We start from the raw sequence: 25,341 nt of genomic DNA on the forward strand, positions 1-25,341 counted from the left end.
TGACTGCTGCCAGGATACCTGGCATTGTTCTGGATGATGCTTTGCCTGTGGTCACACACTGGCTGCACGTTGAGGCAGTGGAATTCCTTTTGGCTCAGGCACATGGCAGAGTTGCCATCAGGCACCCACAAAGCAATGTGCATGCAGTCAATGGCACCCATGCGGAAGCCTACATTCCTTGCAAACCTTCGTGCTTGCTCTGCCTGCTTCTTTCTATCAAGAGGGAATGAAATAAAGTTAGCTCTCTTTGCACAGAGAGCCTCAGTGCAGCAGTGCACTGCAAACTACGAGATGTTGCTAATTTCTCCAGCACCAGCCTGGAAGGAGCCAGATGCATAAACCTTCATAGCCACACTCACTTTCACAGCCTCTGGCAATGCGGGCCTTGCCCTGCCCCAGGGCTGTAGTTGTGGCTGCAGCAGGGGGAAGATTTCAGTGATGTGTCCTCCTTAGTGAGGCACAGATGTCTCATACATTGTTCCTTGCTGAGGTTCAGGTTGGAGAATTGCTCCCTGAACACCATTTGCAGATATGGCCTCCTGCTGAGAGCCCTTCTGCCCCTCCTCCTCCACCCTCTTCTTGCAGCTTGTCCTGCTCTGCGTGGCCTCATTCTTCCGTTCATATCAATTCCAAGAGGAAGGCTACTAGTGCACTCATATCTGGGAGCAACTGGTTTATGCAGAAGCCTGGAAGTTAGCAGAAAGTACTTCTGCAGCCGTCACATCACTCCCAGCACACTTACAGGAACAACTTAAGGAAGCACCATAAATATGTAGAACTGTAGCAACAGCCAGAAGAAATAAACCAGCAACTAACCTGTAAATAGTTGATGATCCCTTTAAATTGCGCTGGTGGGGGCTCCTTCATGTTGTTTAACGCATGTTCAACTGTGTGAGCTTTTATGAGAGGGTGTCAGCTGGAGTGTGGAGCTTCAAAATAGCAGTGTTGGTGTCAAATCAGCATTGCACACCGATTGTCATCATGATCTGCTTGTTTTACATACCTCCGGTGGACAGGAATATGAGCATGCACCATGGATGCCGTTTTGGAACCCTATGGGCACTCGTAGTGCCCAAAAGTACAGCCGCAACCATGCCCAATCTAGCCTCCTGATTCCTTGTTGAATTTCTACTGTAGTATCTACACATATTTACATAATGGGGCGACTCCATGGTCCAGTAGGAAATGGCACTGTCAGAGAGAACATCTTAAGAAATGACAGATTTTCGTTAAAATGCTGAGCTCACTGATTTAGCAGCATGTGCTCCCTGCGAGAGCCATTCAACCACTGGGAGCTCACTACTGCAGGATCACTCATATCAGTTCTTGCTTCTGGTTCATCCACCTAAACCTCTGATTCCAGAACACAATTATAATAAATGTTTAAAGGGTTGCAAAGACTTGTAGACGTGAGAGCATTTACGTGGTATTAGGGAATAAGGGAAGTGGGCCTTATTTTTTCAGTAAGAGATGTTGCCATGAGCCATATTTTGTCATGATACCTGCTCTATTAAGACCAGAACATTATTCCAGATCTAAAGATAGAAATGCCTTCAGCATACAGAGCTAGGTCAAGGCACAATCTGATGTAACTTCGAAATGAAGTCAAATAATAGAATGCCTGATTCCTAACAGGCAGTTTTAAACCAAATAGTCCTGAAACTGTCTAAGAACAAGGAACGAAAGAACTTGCATGCATTTTGTGTTAAGGTGTCCCAGAACGTTTCATAAATAATGAGTATAATTGAACTGCAATCACTTGTTTTGCAGCTGATTTGCATAGACAAGGTCTCACAAACAGCAATAAGATGAATAATCAGTTAATCTGTTTTGGTGATGTTGGTTGAGGGATGAATGTTGGCCAGGATGCAGTGGCTTTGATATTAACACCCATCCCCACCCCACCCGCGCCTCGTCACCCCCCCTCGCCCCACCCTCGACGGGCGGGAGAGGGTCATGGGGGGGCAGGTTAAATTGTAAAAAATCTGAAACCTGATCACAACCCTCTGCAGACCTGACTAATTCCAGTTTAACTGCGGAGGGTTTGGGAGCATCGGAGTAAAGCCACTCTGGTCCCCGGCGGCTGACTTGTTCTGCCGTCTTTCCTGCCTGGGAGCCAGTCAGATTAAATTCGGCAGGACCTCCGCCTTCCTGGTATTTCCGTGTTTTTTGGCAGCTGACACGTGCCTCTGCTCTCTCTCCACCTCCCCGTAAATATCGGGGCCATTATCTCTAGGGTGCCCTTATCTTGAAACTGATAATGGTACAAATACAGAGAGGAGCGCTGTCCGAGTGAGCATTATTGAAAATTGTTCAATACATGCAGAATTTCAAGTGCAGAGTTAACTATCGCTTGTATTAGGTTAGGAGAAACCCCACTGTATCTTCAAGTCTTTATGTGCATTCAGTAATTGCGAGTCAATTTCATAAGATCTCTGTTCTTATTACAGTTGCCTATGGCTGCAGTCTGTTTTGCAACCTAACATGTGCAAGCAAAAAGAAAAGAGCTCACCTTCATCATGTTACTCTTGCACTCAAGCGGTAAGATGTCCACTCTGCTGACCGATGCGTTTCCTTATTATACAACCGATGCACCAATTCGGAGGAGCATGGTTAAGGCCTAGCCCCCATAACGTAACTCTGACTAGTTCTTACCTAGGAAGTGAGCAGAAGAAGAAAAGAGGATGCTGGTGAGAAGCTGGAAATAGGTTGGAGAAAAAAGACTTGCTTAAATATAGTGCCCTTCACGACCTTAAGATGTCCTAAAACTCTTTACAGCTAATTAAGTAATTTTTACGTAAGAACATAAGAAATAGGAGCTGGAGTAGTCCATATGGCTCCTCGGGCCTGCTCTGCCATTTAATACGATCATGGCTGATCCGATCATGGATTCAGGTCCACTTCCCTGCCTGCTTCCCATAACCCCTTATTCCCTTATTGGTTAAGAAACTGTCTATTGCTGTCTTAAATTTATTCAGTGACCCAGTTTCCACAGCTCTCTGAGGCAGCGAATTCCACAGATTTACAACCCTCTGAGAGAAGAAATTCCTCCTCATCTCAGTTTTAAATGGGCGGTCCCTTATTCTAAGATTATGCCCTCTAGTACTAGTCTCCCCTATCAGTGGAAACATCCTCTCTGCATCCACCTTGTCAAGCCCCCTCATAATCTAATACGTTTCGATAAGATCACCTCTCATTCTTCTAAATTCCAATGAGTAGAGGCCCAACCGACTCAATCTTTCCTCATAAGTCAACCCCCTCATCTCTGGAATCAACCGAGTGAACCTTCTCTGAACTGCCTACAAAGCAAGTATATCCTTTCTTAAATATCAAAACCAAAACTGTACGCAGTTTCCCGTACATCCACCTGAGGGGGCAGACGGGACTTCAATTTAACATATCCTGGATTTTTGTGCTTAAGTCGCTGGAGTGGGATTAAAACTCACAACCTTCTGACATTAAATGTGTGAGTGCTACCCACTGAGCCACGGCTGACACGCGAAGTGCAAAGGAGACAATGGTCCTGAAATTACAGTTGGAGGTTTCCCGCGGACAGATGACTCCAACCACAAAAATATTTCCAAATGTACCTGGTGGTCCCAGACGAAAGAAAACTTCTACTCCGAGGCCTCGATGCGCAGTCCAGCGCAGGGGCCCACATATTCTAGGAGCGTATATGCATCCTAGGATCACATGGCCCTGAACCACCAATCACAATGTAGTATTCTCATTGATAGTGATGGGAGCTCCGAGCTCCCATTACTATCAATGATAATACCCCTAAAATCAAATTAAACAGAAACATAAATAAAAAAAACACTTCACTTTTTAAAAATTAATAGAAATTGCATTAAATTAAATGTTTTAGGGAACATTTTTTTTTTGACAAAAAATGACCCACGAATTCCTCATTGGGACCAATGCCTGTGCAGATTGGGCATCTTCTGTGCCACTGCTAAGTTGGTATGCTTCACACCAGTTCTACGCCCACATAACGGGCGCAATGGATACTAATTTCAACCCTTTAATGTCCATAGGTGCCAAATTATTGCCATTGGTATTTAAATGGGTCATATATGATCACTCACTGTGGGATTGATGCTGCAATAATGATCAGTATATTAATAATTAGTCATTTTCATACTGTTTACTGTGGTGTACCACTTTCCTCATTGGCATCTTGTTCATAACAGTTTACTGCAACTGTGTTGTTTTGTCTTGTTTGTGTCCATCCTAATCTTGCCTCTTTATAAACTAACCATGTCTTATGAGGAGAGATTGAATAGACTAGGCCTCCATTCCCAAGAGTTTAGGAAAATTACTCATTGAAACAACAACTTCTATTTATAGAGCATCTTTAACACCGGCACCTGGGAGTCCCTGGCTCAAGACCGCACAAAGTGGAGGAAGAGCAACTGGGAGGGCGCTGAACATCTCAAGTCTCGTCGCCGAGAGCATGCAGAAACCAAGCGCAATCAGCGTAAGGAATGTGCAGCAAACCAGGCTCCCCACCCACTCTTTCTACCAACCACTGTCTGCCCCACCTGTTACAGAGACTGTAATTCCAACATTGGACTGAACAGCCACCTGAGAACTCACTTTTAGGGCCCAAGTTTCAGCCTCAGTTGCTCCTGATTTTTTGCAGCAAATGGTGTAGAACGGAATATCTTAGAAATTCAAATTCTCGGCATTTAGTTTGCTCCAGTTCTAGTCAGTTAGAACTGTTTCACTTTGGAACAGAATTTTTTTTTCAAAAGGGGGCGTGTCCGGCCACTTACGCCTGTTTTCAAAGTTTCGGCAGTGAAAACTTACTTCAAACTAACTTAGAACGGAGTAAGTGAAGATTTTTGTACGCTCGAAAAAACCTTGTCTACACTTTAGAAAATCAGTCGTAGGTTACAAATCAGGCATAGGGAATGGGGGGGGGTTTAAAGGGAAGTTTACAAACATTAAACACTTCAGTTTTACAAATAAAGAGCCATCATCAATAATAAATGATAAAACATCAATAAATCAACCAATAAATCAATCAAAAAAAATTAATAAGTAATAATTTTTTTTTAAATCAATAAATAAAACATTTTCTACTTACCGAATGCAGCACCAGGAGCCATCCAACAGCATGCTGGGATGTCCCCCTCAGTGTATCTCTGTCAGTGTCTCTATCTCTCTGTCTGTCTGTGTGTGTCTCTCACTCTCTGTCTGTCAGTGTCTGTGTTTCTGACAGCGAGGGGAGGGGGAGGAGGGGGGTAAAGGGAGAGAGGGGGGGCAGAGGGAGGGGAGGGAGGGAGGCAGAGAGGGAGGGATGGAGGAGAAGGGGGGGGAGAAGGGGGGGAGGAGGAGAAGGGGAAGGGGGAGGAGGAGAAGGGGGGGAGAGGAGGAGAAGGGGAAAGGGGGGGAGAGGAGAAGGGGAAGGGAGAAGAGAGGAGAAGGGGAAAGGGGGGGAGATGAGAAGGGGAAAGGGGGGGAGGAGAAGGGGAAGGGGGGAGAGGAGAAGGGGAAGGAGAAGGGGAAGGGAGAAGAGAGAAGGGGAAAGGGGGGGGAGAGGAGAAGGGGAAGGGGCGGGAAAGGAGAAGGGGAAGGGGGAAGGAGAACGGGAAGGGAGAAGGGGGGGTAAAGGAGAAGGGGGGGAAGGAGAAGGGGGGGAAAGGAGAAGGGGGGGAAAGAGAAGGGGGGGAAGGAGAAGGGGGGAAGGAGAAGCGGGGGGGGGGGATTCTGAACGGGCCGGGCCCGGCCGGGCCCAAGACTTCAGGCAGGGCCCGTCCCCAGCACCAGATTTACAGGTAGGTGGCATTGGGTTGGGTCGTGTCCGGGGTCCGGGGTCGGGAGTGGGGGTCGGGTCGGGGGGAGCGGGGGTCGGGTCGGGGGGAGCGGTCGGGAGCATGGGTCGGGTCGGGGGGGGGAGGATGGAGGTCGGGTTGGTTCGGGTCGGGGGGGAGGGAGAGGGAGGTCAGGTAGGGTGCAGGGGGCGGGGGGGAGAGCACGGGTCGGGTCCGGTCCGGTCCGGGGGCGGGGGAAGCGGGAGTCGAGTCCGGTCAGGAGGAAGCAGGAGCTGGCCTTGGGAGGAGCCTTATGCACGCAGCCCCAGTGAAGCCATTGGGCCAGGGCTAGGGGCTGCGTGCTTCAGGCCCCTCCCACACAGTTTTGGGCGCCTGGAGCTACTGCACATGCGCGCCCACTGTAGCGTGCATGTGCAGAGGTCCCGGCACTGTTTTCAGCGCAGGGACCTAGCTCCGCCCCCCACTGCTCGTGCTGCGCCACGCCGAGGGCCAGAGGACCTGCAGGGAGCCGGAGAATGTGGAAGTTTTTTTTAGGCGCACTTTGTGGCGCAAAAAACGGGCGTCCAGGTCGGGGCTGCGCCGTTCTAGGCGCGGCCCGAAACTTGGGCCCTTAGAGTGGAAGCAAGTCTTCCTCGATTTCGAGGGACTGCCTATGATGATGATTAACGTAGTAAAACATCCCAAGGTGCTTCACAGAAGTGTTATAAGACAAAGATTTGACACCAAGCCACATAAGAAGAAATTACAGCAGATGACTAAAAGCTAGCACAAAGAGGTAGGTTTTAAAGAGCATCTTAAAGGAGGAAAGAGATGTGGAGAGGCAGAGGGGTTTAGGGAGTGAGTTCCAGAGCTTAGGGCTTAGGCAGCTGAAGGCATGGCTACCGATGGTTGAGCGATTGTAATTAGGGATACTCAAGAAGACAGAATTCGAGGAGAGCAGATATCTCGGGGTGCGGGGGCCGGGGGGGGCAGGGTTGTGGGGCTGAAGCAGTTTACAGCGATAGGGAGGGGCGAGGCCATGGAGGTATTTGTAAACAAGGATGAGGATTTTGAAATCGAGGAGGTAAACGGAACTTGGTGCAAGTTAGGACAGAGGCAGCTGAGTTTTGGATGACCTCAAGTTTACATAGGGTAGAATGTAGGAAGCCAGCCAGGTGTGCATTGGAGTAGTCAAGTCTAGGTTAAACAAAGACATGGATGAGGACTTCAGCAGCAGACAAACTGAGGCAGGGGTGGAGACGGGCAATTTTACGGAGGTGGAAACACATAAAATTCTTAAATGGTAAATGCTGGAAGGATGTTTCCCCTATCTGGCTTTCAAGATATTAAGGGGAACAGATAGGATAGCGAGAGAGAAACTATTTCCATTGGTTGGGGAGTCTACAATGAGAGGGCATAGTATAAAAATTAGAGCCAGACCTTTCAGGAATGAAATTAGGAAATACTTCTACGCACAAAGGCCGTGATTTCGCCACGCGTGGTGAATTCAGTGCGACTGGGGTCGGCCGAGTGTGGGAAATGCGCTCCCCTCTGCAGCCTGCCCTCTGTACCCAATTTTCATTGGCTGGGGCTTGTTAAGCCTGCCCTACAGGCTCCCCAGCCAATTAAGAGGAAGCCAGTCTGATGACATCATTTGATGACGCATCATCAGCCAGTTTCCTTAAAGGGATTATGCGCACACTGCTTTTGACAGTTCTGCTGTCAGTGTTGTGCAGCATTGAGGTGCTGCAAACACTGACATTCACAACACAGAAGTGATTCACCCAGGCTCTCCCATGACGCCCTCCAGATGCTTATGGATTGAGTCACAGAGTACAGGGAGGTTCTCTTCCATTCTAATGGATGGGAAAGACTTCCCTATGACACCAACGCAGCCTAATTGCAAATTGCTCAGGAGGACACAAGCAGGGATGTCGTCAGGAGGACCAGCTGCAGTGATTCAAACCTTTCAATAATCTCAGTGGATCATGAAACATTATTGCAGAGCCACTCAACCTCATTCTGCTGTGCCACTCATCACATCCCGATCATTCTGCCTTCCCTACCCTACACCTGCACATCCTTACTCACACCGACTTACTTTGCACCTCCACCCATCCCTTTCTCTCTATCTACATTATCACTTCCCCATCTCACTAGCCACCCCTCACACTCACTCTCGTTCTTGTCCAATCATACCAACTAACAACACATAATGGTAGGTGTTATGTATGTAAACCTGTAAATACCATGTCTAACCACCAGAAGACTTATCCCCTGGAGTCTCAAGGGATCCCACAACCCCTTGGGAGCACCTGTATATAAGGAGGCCTCACAGGCTGGAAAGGCACTCTGAGATCTGTAATATAGGACTACGGTCACACCTTATTTTGAGCTTGCAGTATCTCGTCTGACTTTATTCAAGACATAACAACTGGCGACGAGATACAAATGATGAACCCCACACCAACAATGCAGAGAACCGTGGGCATCCTGGAGAAATTTGAGAGGAAGATGATTGGGAAACCTTCGTGGAGCGACTCGACCAATACTTTGTAGCGAACGAGTTGGTAGGAGAAGCGAACACTGCCAAATGAAGAGCGATTCTCCTCACCGTCTGCGGGGCACCAACATATGGCCTCATGAAAAATCTGCTCGCTCCAGCAAAACCCAGACAAGTCGTATGATGAGCTGTGCACACTGATCCGGGAGCATTTAAACCCGAAGGAAAGCGTTCTGATGGCAAGCTATCGGTTCTCCATGTACAAGAGGTCTGAAGGCCAGGAAGTGGCGAGCTACGTCACCGAGTTATGGTGCCTTGCAGGACATTGCGAATTTGAAGGACACTTGGAGCACATGCGCAGGGACTTCTTTTACTTGGCATTGGCCATGAAGTAATACTTCGCAAACTTTTGACTGTAGAGACCCCAACCTTGAGTAAAGTCATAGCGATAGCCCATGCGTTTATCACCACCAGTGACAATACCAAACAAATTTCTCAGCACACGAGTGCTGCTACAAGTACTGTGAACAAAGTAACGTTGTTTTCAAATCGAAATGTACAGGGTAGGACTTACACGCCTGCAGCTGCAAGTCCGCAGATGACTCAGAGTCCACCATCAAGGGTGGTGAATACAAAGCCATTAACATCTTGTTGGCGCTGCGGGGGTGATCATCGTTTCCATTCATGCCGCTTCAAAGGATACGTTTGCAAGGGCTGTGGAACAATGGGACACCTCCAACGAGTGTGCAGGCAAGCTGCAAACCCTGCTAATCCTGCAAACCACCATGTTCCAGAGGAGCACAGATCCACGGTGGATCACGATGAATCAGAGCCTCAGACCGAGGAGGTAGATGTATATGGGGTGCACACATTTACCACAAAGTGCCCCCAATGATGCTGAAGGTTGAATTAAATGGACTCCCGGTGTCAATGGAGCTGGACACGGGCGCAAGCCACTCCATAATGAGCAAAAAGACTTTTGATAAATTGTGGTGCAGCAAGGCCTCAAGGCCAGTCCTGACTCCCATTCGTACTAAACTAAGAACGTACACAAAGGAACTGATTCCCGTAATTGGCAGTACTACCGTAAAGGTCTCCTACGATGGAGCGGTGCACGAGTTACCATTTTGGGTGTTACCAGGTGATGGCCCCACGCTCTTTGGCAGGAGCTGGCTGGGAACGATACACTGGAATTAGGACGACGTCTGAGGGCTTTCGTCCGTCGGCGACACCCAGGTCCTAAACAAGTTCCCCTCGCTGTTCGAACCAGGCATCAGAAAGTTCCAAGGAGCAAAAGTGCAGATCCATTTGATTCTGGCGGTGCGACCCATCCATCACAAGGCGAGAACGATACCTTACATGATGAGAGAGAGGGTGCAGATCAAACTGGACAGGCTGCAACGAGAAGGCATCATTTCACCGATCGATTTCAATGAGTGGGCCAGTCCGATTGTTCAAGTCCTCAAGGGAGATGGCACCATCAGAATCTGTGGTGATTACAAAGTAACTATCAATTGTTTCTTGCTGCAGGATCAATGCCCACTACCGAAGGCAGATGACCTATTTGTGACGCTGGCGGGAGGGAAAACCTTCATGAAGCTGGACTTGACCTCGGCCTACATGACGCAGGAGCTGGAGGAATCATCAAAAGGCCTCACCTGCATCAACACACACAAAGGTTTCTTCATTTACAACAGATGCCCATTTGGGATTCGATCGTCCGTGGCAATATTCCAGAGGAACATGGAAAGCTTGCTGAAGTTGGTCCTGCACACCATGGTCTTCCAGGATGACATCTTGGTTACAGGTCGGGACACCGTCGAGCACCTGCAGAACCTGGAGGATGTGCTTAGTCGGCTTAATCGTGTGGGGCTCAGGCTAAAACGCTCGAAGTGCGTTTTTCTGGTGCCTGAAGAATCGCGGCGGACGGCATCAGGTCCACCGATTCGAAGATGGAGGCAATCAAGAACGCATTGAGACCACAGAATGTGACGGAGCAGTTGTCGTTTCTAGGACTCCTGAACTATTTTGGTAACTTCTTACCAGGTTTTAGCACATTGTTAGAACCCCTGCACCCTTTACTGCATAAAGGAAATGAATGGTTATGGGGTAAAAGCCAAGAAAATGCCTTTGAGAAAGCTAGGAAGCTGTTATGTTCAAACAAATTGCTTGTGTTGTACGATCCCATGTAAACGTTTGGTACGAGCATGTGATGCTTCGTCGTACGGGGTCAGGTGTGTATTGCAACAAGCTAATGAATTTGGGAAATTGCAAACAGTTGCTTATGCATCCAGAAGTCTGTCTAAGGCCACAAGGGCCTACAGTATGATTGAAAAAGAAGCGTTAGCATGTGTTTACCCAGGCATCGTAATGATGAAAGCGATAGCCAGATCCCACATGTGGTGGCCCAGTATCGATGCAGACTTAAGAGTCCTGCATGCACAAATGTAATACATGTTCACAGTTAAGCAATGCACCCAGGGAGGCGCCACTAAGTTTATGCTCCTGGCCCTCCAAACCATGGTCCAGGGTCCATGTCGACTATGCAAGCCCATTCTTGGGAACATTTTCTTAGTGGTTATAGATGCATACTCCAAATGGATTGAATGCGTGACAATGTCGGCAAGCACGTCCGCTGCCACCATTGAAAGCCTATGGGCCATGTTTGCAATGCACGGCCTGCCTGATGTCCTTGTAAGTGACAGTGGGCCGTGCTTTACCAGTGCCGAGTTCAAGGAGTTCATGATCCGCAATGGGATCAAACATGTCACATCTGCCCCCTTTAAACCAGCGTCCAACGGTCAGGCAGAACGAGCAGTTCAAACAATCAAGCAGAGCTTGAAAAGGGTAACTGAAGGCTCACTGCAGACTCGCTTATCCCGAGTTCTGCTTAGTTACCGTACAAGACCCACTCGCTCACTGGGGTTCCTCCCGCTGAACTGCTCATGAAAAGGGCACTTAAGACAAGGCTCTCGTTAGTACACCCTGATCTACACGAACAGGTAGAGAGCAGGCGGCTTCAAAAGAATACATATCATGATCGTGCAAATTGTCACATGAAATTGAAATAAGTGATCCTGTATTTGTGTTGAACTATGGACAAGGTCCCAAGTGGCTTCCTAGCACTGTTTTGGTCAAAGAGGGGAGTAGAGCGTTTGTGGTCAAACTCTCAAATGGACTCACCTGCAGGAAACACTTGGACCAAACCAAACTCAGAGTTACAGACTATCCAGAACAACCCACAATAGACTCCACCTTTCAACACACATACACATGTGGCAACCAACCCAGTGGTTGGCCATGAAGCAGAACCCATCACCTGCAGCACCCCAGCAGGACTCACCACCCCCAGCAGCCCAGCAAGGCCAACTGCGCAACAGCCCAGCAAGGGCCCAACAAACGATTCACCAAAACCAGCATTTGCACCGAGACGATCAACCAGGGAAAGGAAGGCCCCAGATCGACTCACATTGTAAATAGTTACACTATTGTCTTTGGGGGGGGGGGGGGGGGGTAGTGTTGTTATGTATGTAAATCTGTAAATACCATGTCTAACCACCAGAAGGCTTATCCCCTGGAGTCCCAAGGGATCCCACAATCCCTTGGGTGCACCTGTCTATAAAGCCTCACAGGCTGGAGAGGCACTCTGAGATTTGTAATAAAGGACGACGGTTACACCTTACTTTGAGCTTGCAGTATCTAGTCTGACTCTTTATTCAAGACATAACAGTAGGCACTTGGGTCCTTTAGCCAATGTTCATGTATAGTTAATACTGATGTATTGTCAAACATTGAAATCTTTATTTTCAACACTTTGCGTTCTTGCACAGATTTGTGGGCATCTTTGAAAGTGGCTTAGTGAGTTGCAGTGAATGGTGAGACATAACGGTACCCACCCCCCCCCGCCCCCCCTCCCGCCACAATGGTGATGAGTGTGAAAGGAATGGCTTGGGCATTGCAGGGATGTTTTATGGAGCTGGTGTGGGCTGGTATCAACCTGGCGCATCTTGTGGCAGCCAGGTTGTACAGCGTCATGTGAAGTAAATGTGGCCATGGTGAGACCATCCCTGGCCTCTCGGGCAGCAATGTGGTCGGGTACTGATGCTTTGAGTCCTGTGCTGCATCAGGTGATTGTGGAGAAGGATGGTGTTGCTGTTGGTGATGCTGGTGTGTTTAGTGATGTTGGTGTTGGAGCTGCTTGTCGTGGGATTCTGAGAACCAAGGTGAGATTTTTTCACGGGCTATTGGAATAGATGGCAGGTGAGGTTGAGATGACAGAAGCGATCTGTCAATGGTGAGAGAGGTTGCTCCAAGGAGGTGACAGTGAACAGAGAGTTCACGGCAAACACTTCCAAACTGCATACAGCTCAAAAATCTTTTCCAAATCCTGAAGGCTTCAGCATCTGACTTCTACAGCTATCAACTAACCAAAGCAATAGAGAGACACTAAGAACCCGACTCCAATTACCTGGTGTGAAAACTGATGGACGGCAAACCCATCAAAGGTTGGTAAAATTGTAAGTGCCTGCTTTTAAGCCTCTTAGCTAGCATTTAAGTATCTTTTAATGATGTTAATTACCTATCCCACCGCTTGCTGTCGGGTCTTCTATCCAAACGCAGACCTGACAGGTCAGAAACTCACATGGAGGTGGGTTGAGAGCGGGATCTTGACCCGCTGTCAATCAGGGCAATTTTGACAGCGGGCCTGCCTCCAAACTCGCACTCGCAGGGCTGGGAAGATTCTGGCCAAAAGGTGGTGGAAGTTTGGAACTTTCTTCTGCAAACAGCAATTGATGCGAGAACAATTGTTAATTTTAAATCTGAGATTGATAGATGGACCTCAGTCTCAGAATAAGGGGTTGCCCATTTATGACTGAGATGAAGAGAAATCTCTTCATTCAAAGGGTTGTGAATTTTTGGAATTCTCTACTCCAGAGAGTTGTGAATGCTCAGGTGCTGAGTATATTCAAGACAGCGATCAATAGATTTTTGGATACTAAGGGAATCAAAAGATTATGGGGATATTGCAGGAAAGTGGAGCTGACGTAGAAGATCATCCATCTATTGAGTTGCAGAACAGGCTCGAAGGGCCTAATTCTGCTCCTATTTCTTATGTTCTTATGTTCTTAGCTGTTTCAGTGAGATTACACTACTGTCTCATCATGCAAAAAATAACTGACACCTGGGAGTGTTTATGGAACTCAGATTTTATTAAGGATTCAACATGAACCAGGACAACAAAGCTCTTCCAATTGATAACCATCAACTGAACCTCCAAATTAGATGGAACCTTGTAATCATTCTTTAGCGTCTAGTACTCGCCAAGGCTTATTCGTAAACTAGCGACCTCCACCACCTAGAAGGACAAGGGCAGCAGGCGCATGGGAACAACTCCAAGTTCCCCTACAAGTTTTGGATCCAGATTTGGAAATATATTGCCGTTCCTTCATCGTTGCTGGATCAAAATCCTGGTACTCCCTCAGTAACAGCAATGTGGAAGTTCTTTCACCGCACAGACTGCTGCGATTCCAGAAGACAGCTCACCGCCACCTTCTTGAGGTATGGGCAATAAATGATGACCTTGCCAGCAACGTCCATAGCTCAAGAATAATTTTTTTTACTTGCTTTTTATACAAGATAAGCTGTTTTTAAATTTGTGGAGAGCTTTATTCTCCTAAGTTTTCTTTTTCACTGGCAGCAGTTTTCGATGTACAAGTCCTGTAAGAATGCACTAATGGTCTCATGTTTACGTGCTCAAGATGTACGACTAACAACATCAATATCCCACTCAGGCTTATGAAGAAATAATCCACAATGAATCACTGTAAAATTTTACAGCAAATAAGTTATGGACAGACATTAAATCAATGGAACAAAATCAATCACACATCTTAAAACTGAATGGGAGAGATGAATTAATGTATTTGTCTAAGAAATTTAAGTGCGAATTCACCTCACTGACATCATGCTCACCAAATGCACCAAATGAGTTTTCAAATATCACTTGGGGATTTTAATAACCTGAGGCAGAGACGAGTTTACACTTGTGGGTGTCTATGGATCTTTGTATATGTGTGGTGTAGCTTGGAAAGTTCAGAAAAATACCAGAGGTTAGCTGTAGTTTCTGCAGTGTGAAGAAAGAAAACAAATTAACAGCCTGCCTGGAAATGTTGTGCTTTAACCTTACTCAGTGAGGTACAAAAAAAACTAATTGGCTGATTCTGGTACAATATTTATGTTTCTCCTCTCAAATAATTTTTGTGTCATTATTACTTACCCACTTTATCCACTCAACATACATTACACATAGAGCAAATAACATTTTTTATTTCCAGTTTTCACTTCTAATTGTAGTGACTCATGTTGAATGAGGCCTTCCTGTATTTTATCCCCAATGGCTCCTCTATGTGAGGATTAACCTGGGGTTGAGGGGCGGTGGAGGCGGGGGGGGGGGGGGGGGTGGAGGGGGTGCGAATCACTGCCAAACCTCACTTCTCCTCGCCTCACCCTGTGTATTTTGGCTGCTTTTCCTCCTCTCCAGCTCAAGCGGGGGAAAACAAGGCAATGGTAGCCATCCTACATAATAACATAAGAACATAAAAAATAGGAGCAGGAGTAGGCCATATGGCCCCTCGAGCCTGCTCCGCCATTTATATGATCATGGCTGATCCAATCATGGACTCAGGTCCACTTCCCTGCCCGCTCCCCATAACCCCTTAATCCCTTATCGGTTAGAAACTCTCTATCTCTGTCTTAAATTTATTCAATGTCCCAGCTTCCACAGCTCTCTGAGGCAGTGAATTCCACAGATTCACAACCCTCTGAGAGAAGAAATTCCTCCTCATCTCAGTTTTAAATGGGCGGCACCTTATTCTAAGATTATGCCCCCTAGTTCTAGTCTCCCCCATCAGTGGAAACATTCTCTCTGCATCCACCTTGTCAAACCCCTTCATAATCTTATACATTTCGATAAGATCACCTCTCATTCTTCTGAATTCCAATGAGTAGAGGCCCAATCTCCTCAACCTTTCTTCATAATCAACTACCTCTTCTCCGGAATCAACCAAGTGAACCTTCTCTGAACTGCCTCCAAAGCAAGTATATCCTTTCATAAATATGGAAACCAAAACTGCATGCAATATTCCAGGTGTGGCCTCACCAATACTCTCTATAACTGTAGCAAGACTTCCCTGCTTTTATACTCCATCCCCTTTGCAATAAAGGCCAAGATTCCATTGGCCTTCCTGATCACTTGCTGTAACCTTTTGTGTTTCATGCACAAGTACCCCCAGTCCCGCTGTACTGCAGCACTTTGCAATCTTTCTCCATTTAAATAATAACTTGCTCTTTGATTTTTTTCTGCCAAAGTGCAAACCTCACACTTTCCAACATTATACTCCATCTGCCAAATGTTTTCCCACTCACTTAGCCTGTCTATGTCCTTCTGCAGATTTTTTGTGTCCTTCTCACACATTGCTTTTCCTCCTATCTTTGTATCGTCAGCAAACTTGGCTACATTACACTCGGTCCTTTCTTCCAGGTCATTAATATAGATTGTAAATAGTTGGGGTCCCAGCACTGATCCCTGCGGCACCCTACTTGTTACTGATTGCCAACCCGAGAATAAACCATTTATCCCTAATCTCTGTTTTCTGTTTGGTAGCCAATCCTCTATCCATGCTAATATATTAACCCCAACCCCGTGAACTTTTATCTTGTGCAGTAACCTTTTATGTGGCACCTTGTCAAATGCCTTCTGGAAGTCCAAATACACCACATCCACTGGTTCCCCTTAATCCACCCTGTTCAGTACATCCTCAAAGAATTCCAGCAAATTTGTCAAATATGACTTCTCCTTCATAAATTCATGCTGACTCTGCCTGACCGAATTATGCTTTTCCAAATGTCCTGCTACTGCTTCTTTAATAACGGACTCTAACATTTTCCCAACCACAGATGTTAGGCTAACTGTCTATAGTTTCCTGCTTTTTGTCTGCCTCCTTTTTTAAATAGGGACGTTACCTACCTCAGCCTGTGCTGGGGCAGCTTGCTCCGTCTGGACAAAAACCTCAGACCTTTCTGATGTGTATGGCTCTTGAGCACATTGTGTGGTGCAATTATCTACTGAACCATTAAGTAAGCCCTGCAAAGAACATTTTTAGCTCTTAATCTGTTACCAGGTTGTGTGGGTTAGCCGGCTCTACTGTAATTAGTGAGGTTAGTCATAACAAGTTATGAGTTTGTCTGACGCTACTTTCTAACTAAGGCTACTGATCTGTTATGACGTGACAACTCATGACAGATCACATGGTGTTTTTTACGAACTAATTGAAAGGAATGTGATTTTGGCCAGAAATTGTACCTTTTTAAATAACACTGTTTTGGGGCAAAATCAGAAGGGAGAGAGCATAGCAAGTATATGAGCCAGATACCTGTTGCAGAGCAGAAAGAGGGATTTTAATGGACACACAAAATTACTCAGCAATGGGATCAGTAGATTAGCTGATCAAGCCCTCATCGCCAGTATGATTGGTTCTCCATTACATTTCTTTAGTCTATGATTTTGTCAAGGAAATTTCAGCATAAATGTGTACACTTCACCTGCTCCAGTACTTAGGATACCATCTGCACATACTCAGGGCAGTGATAGAGAAGGCAGCTGTCAATCACATCTGCACTGTCAGATTATGTTGTGAGCAAGGAGCTGGAAGTGTGATTCTCTCAATCTTAATTGGAACTCCTCTTGATTTTCAGCACCACTTCCCATGGCAATTATAAGGTTTAGTAATGGGCTGCATGGCAACTGAAGTCTGAATTAGTTTCCATCTAGCATCACTTTACTTAGAAGTCATACCATCAAAGGTTCACATATTAAACCATTGAACGTATTTCAGCTAGATTCATTTCAGTGCAGTACTGAGGGAGTGATTCATTGTTGGTGGTGCTGTCTTCGAGATCAGACATTAAATTGAGGTCCTGTCGACCTTCTTAGGTAGGTGTAAAAGGTCCCCTGACACTATTCGAAGATGAGGAGGGAATTCTGCTGGTGTCCTAGTCAATCCACATCCCTGCACCAACTCCACCAGTTTTGGTTATTTGTCTCATTTTCTGGTTTTAGGACCTTGTTACATGCAAAGTCTCTAATGTGAGTACTTACATAACAACGGTAACGACACTGCAAGGAAGTTCTCTTCCTTTTCTGAAGGTACATTTTAGGATCCACGATCTCCACCACCTAGAATGATAGGTGCATGGGAACACCAAGTTCCCCTCCAAGTCACACACCATCCTGACTTGGAGATTTATCGTTGTTCTTTCATCGCTGGGTCAAAATTCTGCAGCTCCCTCCCTACAGCACTGTGGGAGTACCTTCACCACACGGGCTGCAACAGTTCAAGAAGGCGATTCACTATCACCTTCCCAAGAGTGATTAGAAATGGGCAAAAGATGCTGGCCTTGCTAGCAATGCCCATATCTAAAGAATGAATGCTTTTTTAATCATTAATCTATTGTGCAAAATCTTTTTGGGGTTTTATATGGTCATCCCTTGCCAAATTTAAGCACACACCATTGTCTCTTACGTACTTTCGTTTTCTAGCAGAGTGGGTCAAAGTGGGTTCTGACTGCTTCATGATTCAGGTGAGTAATATTTCTCAGTTAACTAGGAGTGTGGAAGGAGTAGCTCATATTGAGATAAAACACTCTGCAACTGCACAGTGCACCATCAACCGACAAGCCCAGTAATCAGCTGCAGTGCTTTTCCTTGTATATTAATCGATAAATCACTGCTGGAAGAACTCTTAATACGACACAGTACCTATCGGGTGTTGCTGCATACCTGCGTGTCAATCTCAACCATCAACTTTATCAGCCTTTCATGCAGCTTCTGACTTACAATCATGAAGAGTGGGTCTGCTTTACGAAGATAAAAAGAAACAAAACTTTAAAAATTACTTATTTTATGCAATGACAACTGGTTGGTAGGGAATGGGGGGCTGTAGTTTGTCCGACTGATAATCATAAACTACTCAAATTTCTCCCTTGCATGAATGGATACAAAGACAAAATAAATAATTTGCATTTATACAGCACCTTTCTTCTCTTCAGGATATGCCAAAGTGCTTCACAGCAATGGATTATCTTTGAAGTGTCTTTGCTGTTACCTTCTGGTAAAGCTCCTCTTCTTCACCTCCAGGTTAGATCCAAGACCATCCCATCCTCTGTCATCGAACTACAGTACGCGGACGACGCTTGCGTCTGCGCACATTCAGGGGCTGAACTCCAAGCCACCGTCAACATCTTCACCGAGGTGTACGAAAGCATGGACTTTACACTAAACATCCGTAAGACTAAGGTCCTCTGACCCCGCCACACAGCACTGCCCCCCATTCATCAAAATCCATGGCGCGGCCTTGGACAATGTGAACCACTTTCCATACCTCGGGAGCCTACTATCAGCAAGGGCAGACATCAACAACGAGGTTCAACACAGCCTCCAGTGCGCCAGCACAGCCTTCAGGCGCCTGAGGAAGAGAGTGTTCGAAGACCAGGAGCTCAAATCTGGTACCAAGCTTATGGTCTACAGGGCTGTAGTGATATCCGCCCTCCTACATGACTGAGAGACGTGGACCATATACAGTAGACTCGTCAAATCGCTGGAGAAGTACCACCAACGCTACTCCGCAAGATCCTGCAAATCCACTGGGAGGATAGACGCACCAACATCAGTATTCTCGATCAGGCCAACATCCCCAGCATCGAAGCACTGACCACACTCGACCAGCTCGGTTGGGCAGGCCACATCATCTGCATGCCTGACACAAGACTCCCAAAGCAAGCACTCTACTCGGAACTCCTAGTCGGCAAGCGATCCCTATGTGGTCAGAAGAAACATTTCAAGGACACCCTCAAAGCTTCCTTGATAAAGTGCAACATCCCCACCGACACCTGGGAATCCCTGGCCAAAGACCGCCCTAAGTGGAGGAAGAGCATCCAGGAGGGCGCTGAGCACCTTGAGTGTGCAGAAATCAAGCGCAGGCAATGGAAGGAGCGTGCGGCAAACCAGACTCCCCACCCACCCTTTCCTTCAACGACTGTCTGTCCCACCTGTGACAGAGACTGTAATTCCCGTATTGGACTGTACAGTCACCTGAGAATTCACTTTTAGAGCGGAAGTAAGTCTTTCTTGATTTCGAGGGATTGTCAATGATGGATGATGATGGTAAATCTCCTTTGTACCCTCACCAAAGCTTTGACATGCTTCCTAAAGTGTGGTGCCCAGAATTGGACAGATACTCCAGCTAGGGCCTAACCAGTGATGTAGAAAATTTTAGCATAACTTCCCTGCTTTTGTACCCTATGCCTGTAATTTATAAAGCCTGTGAATGCAGGTGAACTTTCAGCAGGGTCATTAGCTAGTAATCAGGAGTGGGAACCCTTGATGGACCCTTAAACGGGAGTATTGGTACCAAATGTAGTATTACTATTAGGGTTGCGGCTTAAATGAGCGAACTCGGCGCATATGAGGGATCAAACATGGAATCTTCCTCAACCACAAAGCCCAGCTATTCATTAGCTCAACTCGTTGAGCTGACAGGGAAGCCCTTGCCTCAACTTGTAATGTTTCAAAATGCTCAACTAAATGCCAATGACCCTTTGCAATGACATCTACCTTTTCCTTCAAGATGTGTAAGGCTCAAGCATGGCACGGAATAATTTTTAGCCCAATTGAAGAAATAAACGTTTTTTTTCAAAACAGTAAGAACATCGACAACCTTGTATAAGCATGATGTCTTTGCGCTGACTTGAGGTTATCTATTAAGCAAGCAGGAGCGAAACTGCTGGGAAGTGTGTACAATTAGGGCAGGTGATTTCTCATGGTGCAGCATCCCAAGACAAATCCTGCAAATATTCACATGTGACGCACATAGCAGAATTTGCTGCCCTGGTGTTACACTATTGCAGAGCAAGTCCTGGAGGTGGAATGCCTCTTCCTTAGATCAGAGCAATAACATATTACTTTATCCTAATTATGATACGTGCCATCTTCAAAATGGTCTATGCAAGCATTAGGTATTGCTTGTTTTAATTCTCTTGTGCTCAGCCAAGATTGTGATTTCTTTTGCGTGACTGATACCATTATCTCTTGTGGGTTTTTTTTCCCTCCAGCCATATCTGAATCTATTTCCAGAACCCCCTTACACAGCTAAAAATATCCTACAGGACTATTTTGTGATTTATCACAGATTGAGTTAACAGTTCCCCAGAGTCCCGAACGAGATGATACAGGTTTTTACAAACCATTATTTATTAGACATAATTACTCAAAAATATTTATGTCTCTCTAAATTTATTTTCCCATTAAAAATAGAACCTTCATTTGTTCTACGCCCCAGGATGTACAAACAACATCTCGAAAGCCATTGTTGGTCTTGCACCTGCTGTGCATGATTGCTACTTTGGCCGCATAATTAATGTTCTGTTGTGATTCCTCGGAATAAAGCCTGCAATAATGCTGTCAAACCCCTCTTGGGCACAGCTACAAGAGAGGCCTATAAATCAAACTTGACCGCATGCTGGCCAATAAGAGTGGCAACCGTGGCTGTAAATATAAATGTTCAATCTGTTCACTGTTTGCTTGAGAGATTTGGCACTGAGAGGTTGCTAAATCAAAGGTTACTGATAACCTTGTGACCCTGACTCGAGTGTGACATAATGCCGTATCCACGGCGAACTCTAAAGTCCTGAAGCTCTCCCTTTGAGCAAAAGAGGATAATTTCTCCAATGAATGATCGACTAAGGAAATCATAAATTTCTGAGATTGTGATTTTTTTTATTGGGTCGTTAAAGATGGTGAAAAAAACTCTCATTCTCCAATGTTAAAAGTCATTTCAACCTATTAGTGCTGCTACAGTGTCAGCTGTGGCTCAGTGGGTAATACTCTCGCATGGAAGTTGTGGGTTCAAGTCCCACTCCAGGGAGAACACAAAAAATCTAGGCTGACATTCCAGTGCAGTGCTGAGGGAGTGCTGCACTGTCAGAGGTGCCGTCTTATGGATGAGACCTTAAATCGAGGCCTTGTCTGCTATCTCAAGTGCATGTAAAAGATCCCATGGCACTATTTTGAAGAGCAGGGGGTTACCTCCGGCATCTTGGCTATTATTTATGAATGTGGTTAATTGCAACAGAAAAATACTCTGATTGGGTCCCCTTGATCACATGAACGGATTGCTGATTGGTTCCCTTGAAGGATAAGACACACCCAGCAGTCTATCTGGAATGTGTAATTAGAATCGCCCAGCCCATGTTCTCAATTACTTTTCAAAGTGTAAGTTGAGCCATTCTGACTGCTGACTCCAGATAGGAGAGTGCTCCCCCCTCCCTGTCCAAGTTCCTGCCCATCCCCCAGCCCAAGTTTCTGACGCCCTCCCAGCTCAAGTTCATGCCCCATCCCACATTAAGTTCATGACCTCTCCAGCCCAAGTTCCTGACGCCTCCCAGCCCAAGTTCATGCCCGATCCTACACTAAGTTCGCGACCCCTCCAGCCCAAGTTCCTGACACCCCCAGTCTAACCCCTCCAGCCCAAGTTCCTGACATCCCCCCAGCCCAAGTTCCTGACACCCCCCCAGCCCAAGTTCCTGCCTCATCCCCTTCCACCCCGTCCCCCCCAACCACACCATGGATTTGGTATTGTGTGTGGGTCACGGATTGTTAACAGGTTTATTAGGTATGAAGTGAATCGTGACAGTGTCGTGACTTCTGGATTTCATCCACTTCAATGATATCCCTTGTCACACACGCACCGAGCTTTCCGAGAAATAGGGTGTGGGTGTAAAGGGGGTGTGATTGAAAGAATATGATCCATCTTCCCTGAGTTTTCTCTCTCCCCCTCCGATCCCCTCTCCCATGCCCCCTATCTCTCCGTCCCCAAGTCTCTTTCTGTCCCACTCCCTCTCTCACTCATTCCCCAGACTCTCACTCTCCCCCCAGTTTATCTCGCTCCCTCCCCAGTCTCTCTCTCTCTCTCTCTCCCCAGACTCTCTCTCTCTCTCTCTCTCCCTCCCCCCAGTCTCTCTCTCTCAGTCTCTAGCTCCCTCCAGTCACTCTATCTCTCTTTCCCCCAGTCTCTCCCTCCACCAGTCTTTCTCCCTCCCTCCCCACTGTCTATCTCTCTCCCTCTCTCCAGTTTCTCCCTTCCCCAATCCCTCCTTCTCCCTTCCCCTAATCTCTCTCTCTCCCTACTCCCAGTCTCTCTCTCCCTACCCCAGTCTCTCCCTCTCCCTCCCCCAGTCTCTCTCTCCTTCCCCCAGTCTCTCTCACCCTCCACCCAGTCTCTCTCTCCCTCCACCAGTCTCTCTCTCCCTCTCTCCCAATTTATCTCTCTCTGTCCTCCCAGTCTCTCTCTCTCTCTCTCTCTCCCCCCCCCCGTCGCTCTCTCTCAGTCTCTATCTCCCCCCCCAGTCACTCTCTCTCTCTTTCCCCCAGTCTCTCCCTCCACCAGTCTTTCTCCCTCCCTCTCCACTGTCTATCTCTCTCCCTCTCCCAATCCCTCCTTCTCCCTTCCCCTAATCTCTCTCTCTCCCTATCCCCAGTCTCTCTCTCCCTACCCCAGTCTCTCTCTCCCTCCCCCAGTCTCTCTCTCCTTCCCCCAGTCTCTCTCTCCCTCCACCCAGTCTCTCTCTCCCTCCACCCAGTCTCTCTCTCCCTCTCCCCCAATTTCTCTCTCTCTGTCCTCCCAGTCACTCTCTCTCTCTCTCTCTCTCTCACTCTCTCTCCCCCCAGTTGCTCTCTCCCTCCCTTCACCCCGGTCTCTCTCTCTCACTCTCCCCAGTCTCTCTCTATCCCCTCTCCCCCGTCTCTCTCTCTCTTTCCCCAGTCTCTCTCTCTCCCCAGTATCTCTCTCTCTCTCTCTCTCTCTATCTCTCCCCCAGTCTTTCTCTCTCTCTCTCTCTCCCCAGTCTCTCACAATCGCCGATGTTTACTCTCCGACAGAAGGCCACAAAAATGTTCATGCGTATAATCACAGCGATATTCTAGGCAAAAGTCCTGAAGATAATCCAGAAGCCAGAAGCAGCTCCAGCGGTAGTGAACTCGGTTGCACTTCCGGCTTCCTTGTATGTTGCACAGCACTTGCACGACCGAATCGAATGCCCATGCGCAAAAAGAGGGCAGAGTCCAATGCACATATGCACAGAAGAACACACAAAAAACTAATGTAACTAATCACGAAGAATATTTATCCCTCAATCAAAATAACAAAAAAACTGATTATCTTGTCATTATCACATTGCTGTTTGTGGGAGCTTGCTTGTGCGCAAATTGACTGCCGTGTTTCCCATATTACAACAGTTACTACACTCCAAAAGTACTTAATTGGCTGTAAAATGCTTTGAGACGACTGGTGGTCATGAAAGGTGCTAAATAAATGCAAGTCTTTCTATCTTTCTTGTGTCGACTGATCTTACAAATAAGAAAAAGGCCATTTTGTGATTGACCTGAATCATTCTAATAGATCATGTAAAAACATTCCTCCGTTAATTTAATCTCCTGGAGGAAGCAAATAAATGCAGATATAACCTCCAAAGTAAAAAACGTTAAAAAAATTCTTCTTGATCTCTCGGATGCCAGGTTTAGATTACAAATAGAAGATATCAGCCTTGTTGAGTTCCACTAGGTTTTTTTCGGCGCAATTCAACCAAAATCAATGAAACCAGCACAAAAGATCACAAAATTTTAAGGGCAAATTACGTCCAATGCAAATCGAGTTTCCGTGATCTTTTGCGATGGTTTAAAACGTCCACAAAACTGGCCACGCCCCCAGATCAACTTAATCACCATGGTGAGTGTCTGCTAATTGTACTCATTTGTGGGCCTTCGAGGAGGCTTCTCTTGGGCGCAAGGACACTAATATTTAAATTTTAAAAGCTTTTGAATATTTTTTGTTTAATTTATTAAAGGTCTGGTTACTATACGCCAATATAACTATCAAATGGTTCTGTATAGATTTTTTTAAAGTCCTTTTCAGTAATTTAAAATCGGATTACATACAGGTGATGGATTGACACTGTGTTTAAAAATGCTTATGAATCTGTATTAAACTGTATTAATCAAACGTCACCAAGTTACCACTCTTCAATATATCAAGGAATATTTTTTAAAGCAAATTTGTAAAATTAAGAATCATTTTAAAATGCCGACTGATTACGCTAATTCAGGGCAAATTTTGCATTTGGCGATATGCAAATGAGTTTGAACAGAAAAAAACACTTATCAAAGCCAGCGCAAGTTTGGGCAGAATTTGTGCCCGGATCGCCGATTGCGACTGAAGCTGAAACTCTGCTGCAGTGCTAACCTTTCACCTCTGGAATCTGGGTTTGAAACCGGCCTGGGCTGTTAAGTTGAAAGTTTCTTCTCCCTGGCAGTTGTATGGACCATACCCAGTCTCAACTCAGTTCCTAGCACTTCCAGTCCACAGAACTGAGACTATTTATCATGAAGCAACAACTGACAGTCAAGTAGGCAAAGCTAGTAACTTATTATCAACTCAGGCACTTGTGCAGTGCCCACAGTTAAGATGTAAATTGTATCCAAAACTATTGACCATATGTTCTGTTGATAACACATTTGGAAATAATCAAAATTGGACCAATAAAAGTTAGATTTAAGTTTTAAGTGCAAAAGATGTTGATGTGTAAATTGAGTATAGTTTTATTCACTGAAATTCCAGTCAGATTTTCATGGATATTAATATTGTATGTATTATAATATATATATATATATATATATATATATGTGTATATGTCGCATTTTAGATGTAACAATTCCATGTTCCAAACATGACTGTGGTGTTCCATGGAGCACGTAATTATCTATGCTTACAGTTATCTAGGTGGGAAACTGGCTTTGTGGTAGAAGATCAGCCATGAATCTTATTGAATGGCTCGGGGGGTCATATGGCCTACTCCTGCTCCTATTTCTTATATTCGTAAACTTCAAACGTCTCTGACTGCACGTTTATCCAGATTCTATTTAAGGGAGTTAATTACAACAGAATAAATTCCCAAATTACCATTATTGGT

General features: G+C 46.0%; 1 protein-coding gene across 3 annotated transcripts in view; it reads right to left on the minus strand.

Moving 5' to 3' along the window:
- lingo2 (leucine rich repeat and Ig domain containing 2) overlaps window positions 1-25,341 on the minus strand; it is a 903,690-nt gene that overhangs the window by 206,865 nt on the left and 671,484 nt on the right. For all 3 annotated transcript variants that reach the window (XM_070871022.1, XM_070871031.1, XM_070871041.1), the window contains one exon: window positions 2,513-2,655. In XM_070871022.1, the coding sequence (XP_070727123.1) occupies window positions 2,513-2,521 (9 nt within the window). In that variant the 5' untranslated portion in view covers window positions 2,522-2,655. The remainder of the gene's footprint in view (window positions 1-2,512; window positions 2,656-25,341) is intronic.

This window comes from Pristiophorus japonicus, chromosome 1 (genome assembly GCF_044704955.1).
Source record: "Pristiophorus japonicus isolate sPriJap1 chromosome 1, sPriJap1.hap1, whole genome shotgun sequence".
Lineage (NCBI taxonomy): Eukaryota > Metazoa > Chordata > Chondrichthyes > Pristiophoridae > Pristiophorus > Pristiophorus japonicus.